Raw genomic sequence first — 12,654 nt, forward strand, 5'->3', positions numbered from 1 at the left:
TGAATTAAACACTTGGGATAAACTGACTTATATAAAAGGTTGCAGGAAAGAGCGTTAGATAAATGTGATGCACTTTCTTTGTTAGGCGTTATGTGTGCCATCCAAAATATGGAATCGGTTAGAGTTGTGTCAAAATCTACATTCATTGGTGTAATATATCTAAAGTTTGTAATTTTGTTATATTTGTATTTTAGGGAATAAAATGAAGTTTCGTCAAAAGAAGTGAGAAGCCAGTGACATAATTAAGGACAGATATGAAATACTGTGTGAAATTCAACTATGTCTTTGGTAGACTGTTACACTGAGGAAATTTTTATTTTCTCCAAAGGTGGAGTTCGACAGGCTGAAACTCAGTGAGCCAGTCAGAACATTGCAAGAAACTCATTTCTTGTAATCATGGGTTCATGCTTTAACTGGAGGGCTTCTACACATTTGACTGGAATTATGCTCCCAATAAACATGTCTGTATTTTTTAAATAGTAAATATTACTTCATGGTATTTCTACTTTTGTACACCTTGAAATTCCAAACATCACTCTTCAGTGAAAAAATACAGTTTGTGTTTGCCTACCAACAGTAAAAAGGGATTTTTGGAGGCATCCTCTTCTCAAGGCATTGCACCGACGAATGATTGGGGACTATGATCAACAGACTCAAAAATAGTTAATGGCAGCCAGAGTAATTCAAGAAGTAACTTTTTCTAACCCTTGCAAACTAAATCTACATCCCTGGATCAACTTGAGTGCTTTGGTAAATGCAACTGGATTTCTACTCAAACCACATTAAAGTATAACATTTGAAGCACGAACGATTTATGCAACGCAGTTCTACTATTTCTCACCATGCGATATTGAATCACTCTTAGGTTGAAAGTGCCTATTTTAATTTTTCTTATATATAAGAACTGAGTAAAATGTGTTTACAACAGATATTATGGCATTGGTGAGAAATAGACCTGTAGGACATCAATGTGAGATGTGTGGCCCTAACAACTGTTCAAAATGAGTTATGCCTAACAAGTATTTGTGCCTACTGGGGTTAGTATGCATGATCATACCTAAGGTGTTAATTACTGCCAGTGTTGCTTGGGTGGAACCAAGTTAAATCTCCCTAAGGTTACTTTATTCAAATGTTCCAAATGCCCATTGCTATTTATTTTGTTGCTTTGTCCATCTGTTAGAAGCTAATAGAATATGTTTGAAACACGCCATCATCACAAACCTATGCATAATAATGTTGACATAATGGAGGTGAACATTCATGCACTTGACATGATAGTTCTTGTTTATCTTGTACATAGTTACAATCATTTAAATGGGTCAAAATGTATGCCAATCATTAACAAATGTACATATAGAAGTGCAGTGTGTAGTTATGGTCCTACAATTCAGAAGAAAGGATCTACATGATTAATAGGTACAATCTTGTTTTACTTTTTTCAAACCAAAAATATGATGGGCATTTGAATGTGGGTGCCATAAATATCTTCACCAAGTGCATATTGAATTGTTTGCCTACTTGGCTTAGACTTATTGGTTACTTATCTGTCCAAAACACCAACAAAATCATGTAAGCTACGTTGACCTATTGTCTTTAGTCCTTTTTCTGTCTGTTGCCAATGTTGCAGTGTTATTCTGAATGTTCAAGTATCATTCACTTTAATCTGTCAGCGCTGGAGGATTGTAATTGATATTTATGAATGATGGTTGTTGTACAGCCATTCTTCTAAAATTGTTTTGTTATAATGGAGAAGTAATATACCATATTTGTATTTGTATATAATTTATGATTCTCACATGGCTGTCCAAAATTACAGCTAATATAGAACTGTGCCCAAAATAATAAATTTCCCAAGAAAATAACTCAGATAGTACTAATGGCAAGTAGAATGTAAATAAAAACCTCTGCGAAACACCAAATGTTATTACCAGTATGTGTTGTGTATGTGATGTACAAACAAGTTCTAAGTCCCCCATCTTTTTTGGTGTAATATTGAATATATATAAGTTCTTACAATCAGGAGCTTTCTTAATAGTATTTTTCAGAAAAAACATACATTTAATATTTATAAACCATAATTCACAATCATTACCTCTTGTTTGGATAAACACAGATAACTAGTAATTTACCATTTCTGAACTGAAAACAAATGATTTTGGGAACTGTGATCATTATCAGGATCCCATGCCCATGTTGGATTAAGAACATCCTATAGAAATATGTCACTTATGTAATTATGTCTATGTAAAGAAATTAGCCTATTTGTGGACCATACCCCTTAACATGTGAAAGAAAAGAAAAACAAGAGAAGAGAGAATTATCTTTATTATAATAACAGTTATTATTATGGAATGGGCAGGGCCTTCATTCATACCTTTTCTCAAGTCTGCTGGAGTTCAAGAGCTGAAAAACATTATATATTATATTCTAGATCACGTGATCGTTAGTCAATAATCTAGATTCAGGAATCAAATTCAGCAGAAGGTATCCACCAACAGGAAAAATATTTTACTATGTCATTTATAAATGGGGGAAAAATTATGCTTGATTTATTGCCTTACAATCCCTGAAATAGTGCTGATTTGATATCAGAGCTTAATTATTAGTGTTGTTAAACAAAAATTCATCTGTGTTTGGCCCTTACACCTCTCGTCTGAGGTTCTATAATTTGACAAGTCATATAAATGAGTGTCAGTTGTTTACTGGAGCATTTTTGAGGCTCTTTGCTCATATTGAGTTTTTGGAGATTTGTAAATAAATCTATTTATCTATGTATAGCTATACTGAAAGAAAGTACGTTCATTAACATTACCCCAATTTTATCAATTATGGGCCTGATTCACAAAGGTAAACTTAGACCAAAAGTCTAAGTTTAGACCTAAAGTCTAACTTTACTACTACTAAAGTTAGACTTTTGATCTACATTTAGTTCAAAATTCTAACTTCAGTAGTAGTGAAGTTAGACTTTTGGTCTAAGTTAGACTTAGACCAAAAGTCTAACTTTAGTAATAGTAAAGACTTCAGGTCTAAACTTAAACTTTTGGTCTAAGTTTACCTTTGGGAATCAGGCCCAATATCTTTTGCTCTGTTGTTTAATTGCTTGTAAAAAATCTTATTGCTAGAAACAACATAAATTTCTGTGTTGGGAAAATACAGGACAGGGAAATACTGCTTACGCTTTTTAATGTTTTGTAATCTCTATCCTACTGTAACCATATGGCTCAAACTATGTCTTGAAGTGTGAAAGTCTAAAGATGCGCTCCAATATTGAAATGTCAATGAGAGTCGAAAATATCCTAGTGTGCAAATCCGCAAATCCTATGGATAGAAGTTATGTAGATGGACAGTGAGATTACTGCAAGTAATCTACAAAGATTTAACAAAAACTCAAACAATTGAGGTATTCACTTTTTTTAAACATATTTTTCTACATATATTTCTTGTATAAACTGCTGTATTTTTCATGGTTTGTTAAGTTAATAAATTAAACCAGTGCAAGAATATTCTGTCTTTTATGTATGTGTTTTCATATTAGCCATGTATGACAACTACAGCAATCATTTATCCTTTGTTTTTGTTGCTCAGTGTACCTTAAATAATGCAAAGTATCATAGCATACCCTGTGGCAGGCCTAAAGAAAAGGGTACTTGAGAGAACATTACTGATTTCTGTGTCCGAATCATTTAAATGCCTCTTTACATTACACAAAGGATGGTTGCACATATCAAACTCCGCTACCTTCAGTCACAGGCAAAATCTCATAGCACCAGGCAAAATCTTAAGACTTCTCTTTCTCTAGTGCTCACACACAGTTGTTAAATTGGCTTATAAGTGTTAATCTGGACAGAGTAGGACCTACATATATACAAATATATTATATATGCCAATCTAAAGGCTTGTGGTAATGTGAAGATGGGACTGAGAGCCAGGTACCTCACAATAACATTCAAGAACAGAATTCTTGGAGGAAAGCACTGATGACATTAGTCCTCACCTTGTGAGTGCTGGTCTTCTATTCCCTTTGGGTATGTGTAGTTTTCAATAGAAATAATGCAATGTTGTCTGCAAACAGTAATACCTTTATATCCTCTGGGATTTTGAAGTTTACCCTAATCTGTTCTTCTATAGAACTAAACCTCAAAAGAGGCTTGATAAATTATCTGAATAAACCCAGGGAGAAAGGCCAACCCTGTTCAGTGCCCCACTCGACCTGAATCATCCCCGTTATTTAGATTTCAATTAATAAATTGGTCTGGACAACTCTAACTGGATTTTGTAATAGATGAAGATGATGAATTGGCATGGCAACCCCATAAGATACCGAACATTTTGAAGAAAAATCCAATTCACAATGTTGAATGCCTTCTACCTGTTGGGAAACTATTCTATCAAAAGGAATCATATCTGAGACACCTTATAGCTTTCCATGGATAATGAAGGTTGGTTGCTTATACTAATAACCATCCCAGTATGAAACCTGTCTGATTTTGGTAGAATCAGTCTGTGGACAATACCAGCCAATCAGATAACAAGGATGTTGTTGCCACTGAGTGCAGCAGTGTAATTGGGCAGGATAACCCATAGAATTTGAGGTCCCTGCCAGGTTTAGGGAAACTGACCAGCTTTCCTCTCTAAATGACAAAGTGTGTCCACACATGCAATCATATTATTAAACAAACATTTCAATGGTGGGTCAGCTCTTCCTGAATATAAGTATTTCTAATAAAACCCCATCCTCCTCTGGTGAGTTTGCTGATGAGAGAGCCTTAGTTATAATAATCTCTTCCTGTCAGGCTCAGTCGCTCCTGTCTTCGGAATTTTGCTGAAGATAAATGGGTTCCACCTCCCGACGTCCCCTGTGTCTAGCTAAAAGCATACAGATCACCAAGGCAGTCGAGCGAGGGAGGGAAAGGAAGGGGACAGCAGGGAGGGAGAGCTGAAACAACAATACAAGTGCACTAAGTATATACACAATGAGTTGTACACAAGTCAAAAGAGATTCCTTCCTTTACTCATGAGCTATATATGTCTATGGTCCTACCTGGAAAGGAAAGGGTTGTAGCCTCAAATACCAGAAGAGATAAAGGAAATACCAGGGACCAGACCTACCATAAGGAAACAAAGAACAGATATAGGACACTGAATTGTTAACCGTAAAACATGCAACAAGTCTCTGCACATCATACCAGTATTTATCAGGTACAGTTCTTAGGTCCGTGGCTTCCCTGAATCCCCTGTGAACTCTCTTCTGAAGTTAAGACAAAATCAAAAGGTTGTGGAAAACAAAACGAAGGAGAGGGCAACAGGATCTATTAATGCCTCTTAATACGATCTGTACCCTATAGTCGTACACAATCCTTGTACATATGCAATGTTTATGTTGTTGGGCGAACTTCGCTTGAAAACTACGGAACCAGCTACCATAAACGTCTTCAATCGGATAGCTGTAAAGTCTGGTTCCCTTACACAGTCTTCCTTGGCAGTTTGAATGTTTGTATCAAAAGAAAACACAAAAGATACCAGAACACAACCCCCTCAAGTTCAGGATTGCAATTACTCTAAAGTGAAAACTCTTGATCCAGGAGATTCCTTACTGGAGCAGGCAACAACGAAAGGACCGAAATGAGGAGGTAATTCTCACCTCGCAATAGTCCGTTTCAAATCCGCAGTCTGTACCCACCCCAACACGGGGTACATAAGGATGAGTGCCGATGGCAGACTATGAATTTACCATCAGTCTCTCTCAACTCACCACACGCATCGAGTCCATGGCGAAAATAATCGGCAACTTCTGTTTCCCCCTCGGCATAGTTATTTCCTGGTTGAGCGCGGTGACGCACGTCACGCCCCCTACGTCTCGGGCATGTCGGGAACTGTAGTCTCTGGTCCTGCAATCGTACGGGGAATTAAAACAGAAGCAGAGTCAGCGGCACAGTACATGGTTCATGACAGTACATCCCCCCTCACGAGGGACGCTGACTGGCAGCAGGCTTATCCGGACATAAATGGTGAAACCTAGCACCCATGAATTCTCCTCAGGCCCATACCCCTTCCAGGAGATCAGATACTGCACTCCACCCCTCACCAACCTAGAATCAAGCACCCTCTGAACCTCATACTCACAATCCTGCTGCACCCACACAGGCGAGGGGACCCTACGCACTGGACACAGTGAGGGTTTCAGAAGAGACACGTGGAACACAGGATGTATCCGGAGATGTGATGGCAAGCGCAGCTTTACCGCCACGGGGTTAACGTGTTTCATCATACGATACGGACCAATAAACCTAGGGTTAAAAATGCTATGCTTCTTGAACCGTATATGCTTGGTGGATAACCACACCCAATCCCCAGCGCGGTATATGGGGCCAGGCCTTCGCCGCTTATCCACCTGAACCTTGTACCTACTTTTGGCTCGGATAAGATTCGCACGGGTGGCAAGGAGAATACGGCGGACCCGCTGTATTCGTTCCTTAACGTCAGGCAGCCTGGCATTGGTGTTAGGAAGCACCATAGGGTTAAACCGGGGATGATGTCCATAAGAGCTAAAGAAAGGGGTGTGGAGTGTTGATGAATGCTGTGTGCTGTTGTACGCTATTTCCACCACCCATAACCAATCCACCCAGGCATCTGTGTTTTCCTGCACATAACAACGTAGAAATTGTTTGAGTGTCTGGTTAAGACGTTCCGTTTGCCCATCGGTCTGGGGGTGAAAACTGGTGGAAAGAGAAGAAGAAATCTGTAATGCTGTGCACCAAGTCTTCCAGAAGCGGGCGGTAAACTGGGTACCCCTATCTGAAACTATAACCCTGGGGAGTCCATGTAAACGGACAACATGAACCAGAAGAATTTGTGCCAACTGTCCTGCTGTGGGGACTTGGTTACAGGCTATAAAATGACCCATTTTAGTCATGTAATCAATAACTACCACTATGGTTGTTTTGCCCTGGTCTTTGGGAAGGCCATATAACAAATATAAGGAGTACCACCAAAGGAGAGGCTAAACAGCCAGTATTGGTGGGATGAGACTCTGATTGGGAAGAAGAAGTCCTTCTTTGTTTTTTAAGGAACCCCTCACTCACCGACCTGGTCGGTGACATGCTTCATCATCGGGGCCACCTTGACAGCCGAGTGCCGCCAAGGTGTGCTGCGACACCTGAGATACAGTGGAGCGGGTATGTGAGTGATGAATGTGAAAAAAAGGTCAGTGGGTTAAAAATTGTCCTGGTATGACTTAATATTATTTATTCTAAGGCTACTGGACAATGTTAAAATAGTGTGTGTAGATACAATGAAGGCTTTAGTAGGACCTAGTGTATCTGAGATATGTGATAGGTCTACATGTTTCAAACCATAGGTGGGAGTTACCGGTTTTTCTTCAGGACCATAAAAAATGAAAGGAGTTGGGTGGTCAGGGTACACTAACGCCCTGCCATACCTGCAACCCTCTCAAGAACCTAGATAGCAAATTTGCTAAATGGTTAGGATGATTTGCAACCGAGTATGGTTACAAAAAATGACAAAAATCTGTGAAAAAAGATAAAGGGTTATAAGTCACAAAGGATAGTTTACATGCCTGTAACGTAGTGAAGTGACGTAGCCCGTTCTATCTTTGAGTCATTCCACAACCAGTATCAGCGAATTGTGCAGCGTGCGGTGTACCAGATTAATTTGTAGGAACACACAGTTTCCTTAAAAAGCACACCTATCAATGTTGGTGTGATTGTGTACATATAATTCTATGTTTTAAACCAGTCATACACAGGCTACATCGTGCGTGCCTAACTCATGACTGTGTTTAATTAGTGTCAGGAAATTGCCGACGTGATAATATGCCAACTTGATCCAAAGTAACAATACACACAAGACAGAACAACACACAACATAAATATTTGTCAGAATTTTAAATAGTGCTCACTTCTCAGTGGGGAAATCATTGCTGCACGGGGATTGAAGGGAGGCAGCAAAAGCTCAAAAACGTATTCTGTGGAGTCAAGGGGATAGTATCAGAATACCGACTGTCCTCATATCTCTTTAGCGTGAGTAGTCCCAAAACGGATGCGTTTCATTAGCGCAGTGTCTACTTACAGTTTTTCAGCATTAAGAGCGACTTCTCACCTAGACCGCCCTTCCGCGTCCCGTGTTTTGGCAGAGAAGCAGCGCCGAAGTTAAAGGCGGCTGCCATCGCGGGCGCGGAGGGCGTGGCTGGTCGGCGCAGCGCGATGACGTCACGCGGTCACGTGGGCGTCGCGCGTGCGTCGGGTTGCCATGCCGCCTGGTGTAAACAAATATCTCTGTGTAACGGAGTTGGCCGCTTTTGTGAACGGAGTGATTTTTGCTTAGATGTCCATGCATAATCTTACCACGGAACTAGTATGTGAAAAAACAAGCGCACATTAAAGGGAACAAACGTGCAATTGTTGTGCACCGTTCATGGGAGATGCTCACTGAAACTTTATTGGCAATCAGTGCTAGTACAAGAAAAAGGGGGGAGAGAGAAAGGTGGGGATTTTTATCACTGCATAAATCTCTACATTTGGATGTTTAGGGAAGATGTTCCTTATGAGCTTGGAAGGAAAAATCAGCCAAAAAAAGGGGGATGGTGGTTCTTTTCATTTCTGTAGATGGGTCATTGGTATGTCTGTATCAAATGACTGCATTTTTCAGAATTAGTTTTTTTGACAAATCAGTTTCCTAAGAAAGGACCGAGGCCCAAGGGATATTGTCATTAAGACCATGTTTGTTGGTGGATAGCCTGTACACCCATCTTTGTTCTTTTTCAAACAGGCGTTTCTGGATGTTCGGTCCAGGGGTGACTTGCTCAATCACTGTCCAAAACATATCATTTGGTGTGTGGCCTATTTCAAGGAAGTGGTCTGTTAGGCGGGTCGCATTTTTCTTGCAGCGAATTGTGCTGCGATGTTCACAGATTCTTTGTTTCACCTTCCTGGTTGTCATCCCCACGTACCGTTTTTTGCAAGTGCACTCAATCAAGTATACTACATTTTCACTATTGCAGTTCGTGTGCGCAATTTGTTTCCAAGTTCTCCCAACCTCTAGATCTAGAGTCTTTGTATTTTTGGTTAAATGGCACACACTGCAGTCGCCACAGCGGAAGTGTCCAGTCACGTCAGGTAGGCCCCAAGTCCTGGTGATGGAGGCTGTGGGTGGGTTCTTCTTCAACTTAGGTCTGGTATTGACAAGAGTATCTTTTAGGCTTTGTGATTTTTTGAAGGAAAAGAGTGGTTTTTCCCAGTGTAGATTTCCAGTGTTCAATATATTCCAATGCTTGTTGATGCTCTTAGTTACTTGATTCGATATTGAGTTGAAAGTAGTGACACAGGTCAATGGTATTTCTGCATCATTCCTGGTTTTTTCTTCAAGAAGTGCCTCTCTGGGTTGATTCCTGGCCCTCTTTTGACATTTGTTTACTATTTTCTTAGGGTATCCACGGTGTCTAATTTTTTTGAGAGTTCTTCTGCTTGTGTTCTATAATCAGATAGTTTACTACAATTTCTACGCAGTCTTAGAAATTGTCCCTAGGGTAAGTTCTCCCTAAGGGGTCGAGGGTGGAAACTTTCAAACCTCAAGAGGTTGTTCTTTGAGGTCGGTTTGTAGTGGGTTTTTGTCTCAAGATGATTGCCCTCCTTCGTTATTATTACATCAAGAAAAACAATCTCTTTTTTGTCATGGCAACTTGTGAATTTGAGGTTCATATCGCAGGTGTTGATCCAGGTTATGAATTGTTCGAGACGTTCAGTCGGTCCTTGCCAGATGGCAAGGACGTCATCAATGTATCGCCTCCAGAAGGTTAGGTGTTCACGATATGGATTCATGTCGTTCAGGATGAATCTGTTCTCGAAATCGTATACATACATACCAGCTATGCTGGGGGCAAAAACACTGCCCATTGAGGCCCCCCGGTCTGTAGGAAAAGTTTTCCCTCGAATTCGAAAAAATTTCGTTTGAGGGCCAGGGTGGCGCATTCCAAAATGAATGCCTTGGGAGTGTGGAAGGGCCAGTCGGTATTCTCTAGAGTGTTCCCCAGGACACGGATGGTGTCGTCCTGGGGTATGCTTGTGTATAGGCTTTCGATGTCAAAGCTTAGGAGTATAGTGTTTTCATCAACCTCCACCTCTTGTAGTAGATTCAGTAAACTCTTTGTGTCTTGTAGGTAAGTGGTTGACTTTTGTACAATAGTCTTGAGAAAAAAGTCGCAGAATCTGGACAGAGGTTCTAGTAGAGAGCCAATACCGGAGACTATTGGGCGTCCAGGGGGCGGTAGTTTCCCCTTGTGCATTTTAGGTAAAATGTAGAAGTAAGGGATCTTCCCTTCAGTGGTACACAAGTAGTCCGCTTCCTGTTTGGAAATTGCTCCGTTAGTTTCTGCAATCTCAACTAGCTGACAGATTTCAGCTTTCATATCGCTTGATGGATCAGTGTCCAAGACTTGGTAGTTTTTTCTGTCACTCAGAAGTCGGATGCATTCCTCGCGATAAGCAGTGGTGTCCATAATGACAAGTCCACCGCCTTTGTCAGCAGGTTTTATAGTGGTTGTTTCGCAAGCACGTAGTTCTTTTAATGCTGTTCTTTCCATGTTACTTAGATTTTGATAACTGGAGGTTGTTTGCATTTTCTCTACATCATTGTAGACGGCTTGTTCGAATGTCACTATTTCAACCGGTGTTGCGTGTTGGGGTGGCATAAAGGTTGACTTCAACTTTAGTCCACTTTCATTCTCCACTCCACAGTCTCTCAGTTGGCCTTGTTTCTCGAAAAATGCTTTTAGCCTTAATTTTCTGAAGAAACCGGCCAGCTCACAATGTAACTGGAATTTGTCAAGTCGTGCTGTGGGGACATATCCGAGTCCCTTGTTAAGAAAATTTTCTTCAATATTCGTGAGTGGTCTTGTTGATAGATTTGTAACTAAGGTTTCGCACTGCTTGTGCCCGCTTTGCTCTTCGTTCTGTTGCTCACTGGGTCGTCCTCCTCCCAGTGTACTTGATTGGACTGTCTGTTTTTTCCCCTTCCCCTTCTGCCCCTGTGAAAAAAAGGAGGGCGGAACTGATTTTGATGGAAAGGCGGGGGATGAAAGTGTGGTTGGAAGGGAGGTTGCCATCCATACATCTGGAAGTTTGCTGGTTGGTTAAATGGGTCTTGGAATAGTGGGGGGTGGAATCCAGGCCAGAAGTTTCCTTGCCCTCTTCTACCTCCCCTTCCCCTCTGTTTGTTTACACTGGTATTGGATCCATTACTGCTGCCTGATGAGACACTGGATGCATCAGAGTCAGATGTAGGTTTATCAGGTGGTTTGTAATCGGGATCCGAGTAGGGGTATGTTTTAACAAAAGAAAACCTTTTTAGGTCCTTTTGAAATTTTGTGACTTTTTGCTGGGTCAAATTGTCTTTATATTCAGTTATCTCTTTATTGATTTCATCTAGTCTTCTTTTGTACCCAGTTATAGTGGCTTTTATATGTGCTTCCGTCTTTTGGATATCAATTTGGATGGTTTCAGACAGTCTCAACGCTGTTTTTAGTATTAGGACAATCCAATCATGCGTGCAGTGCCAGGCTATTAGTGCCCAGTCTTTTCGAAATTGAGCATCATTTAGAAAAATCCGTGGAGCATTTGTAACCAGAAGGCCCTTGGGTGCCATATTGTTCGTGACGTATTCTTTTAGGATGGTGCCATGTAGTATTGTTCTTATGCGTTCCCTTTTCATTTCTGTGAGTTTTTCCCAATCGCCTGTTTGTGATATTGTCTGTGAGATGCTGGCATCAGCAAATCCGGAGATTTCGCCAAAAATAGCATCAATCTCCTCTGTGGAGTACGTGAGACCTTGGTTTTCTCCCATGGTTGAAACGAAGTGAGCAAAAATATATAGTGTGTGTGAAATGTCTAACAAATGGACTAAGGATCAAAGAAGGACAGGATAAACTCTCGCAGCTGTGCGCTGCGAAGATATATGTATAACAAGAGATAGAGAGTAAAGGGATTTTATCCACTTAAGCGGACGGAAGGGTACTCCCGGTCCCCAGGTTCAATAGCTATATAACAAATATAAGGAGTACCACCAAAGGAGAGGCTAAACAGCCAGTATTGGTGGGATGAGACTCTGATTGGGAAGAAGAAGTCCTTCTTTGTTTTTTAAGGAACCCCTCACTCACCGACCTGGTCGGTGACATGCTTCATCATCGGGGCCACCTTGACAGCCGAGTGCCGCCAAGGTGTGCTGCGACACCTGAGATACAGTAGAGCGGGTATGTGAGTGATGAATGTGAAAAAAAGGTCAGTGGGTTAAAAATTGTCCTGGTATGACTTAATATTATTTATTCTAAGGCTACTGGACAATGTTAAAATAGTGTGTGTAGATACAATGAAGGCTTTAGTAGGACCTAGTGTATCTGAGATATGTGATAGGTCTACATGTTTCAAACCATAGGTGGGAGTTACCGGTTTTTCTTCAGGACCATAAAAAATGAAAGGAGTTGGGTGGTCAGGGTACACTAACGCCCTGCCATACCTGCAACCCTCTCAAGAACCTAGATAGCAAATTTGCTAAATGGTTAGGATGATTTGCAACCGAGTATGGTTACAAAAAATGACAAAAATCTGTGAAAAAAGATAAAGGGTTATAAGTCACAAAGGATAG

The 12,654-nt window shown here is 40.7% G+C and overlaps 1 protein-coding gene across 3 annotated transcripts in view; it reads left to right on the forward strand.

Annotated features, from left to right (window-relative positions):
* Nucleotides 1-3,498, forward strand: part of DENND2C (DENN domain containing 2C) — a 388,745-nt gene extending 385,247 nt beyond the window's left edge. For all 3 annotated transcript variants that reach the window (XM_086923286.1, XM_086923287.1, XM_086923288.1), the window contains exon 19: nucleotides 195-3,498. In XM_086923286.1, coding sequence (XP_086779412.1) covers nucleotides 195-226 — 32 coding nt within the window. In that variant the 3' untranslated portion in view covers nucleotides 227-3,498. The remainder of the gene's footprint in view (nucleotides 1-194) is intronic.
* Nucleotides 3,499-12,654: the final 9,156 nt, after the last annotated feature.

This window comes from Lissotriton vulgaris, chromosome 5, assembly GCF_964263255.1.
Source record: "Lissotriton vulgaris chromosome 5, aLisVul1.2, whole genome shotgun sequence".
Taxonomy (NCBI): Eukaryota; Metazoa; Chordata; class Amphibia; order Caudata; family Salamandridae; genus Lissotriton; species Lissotriton vulgaris.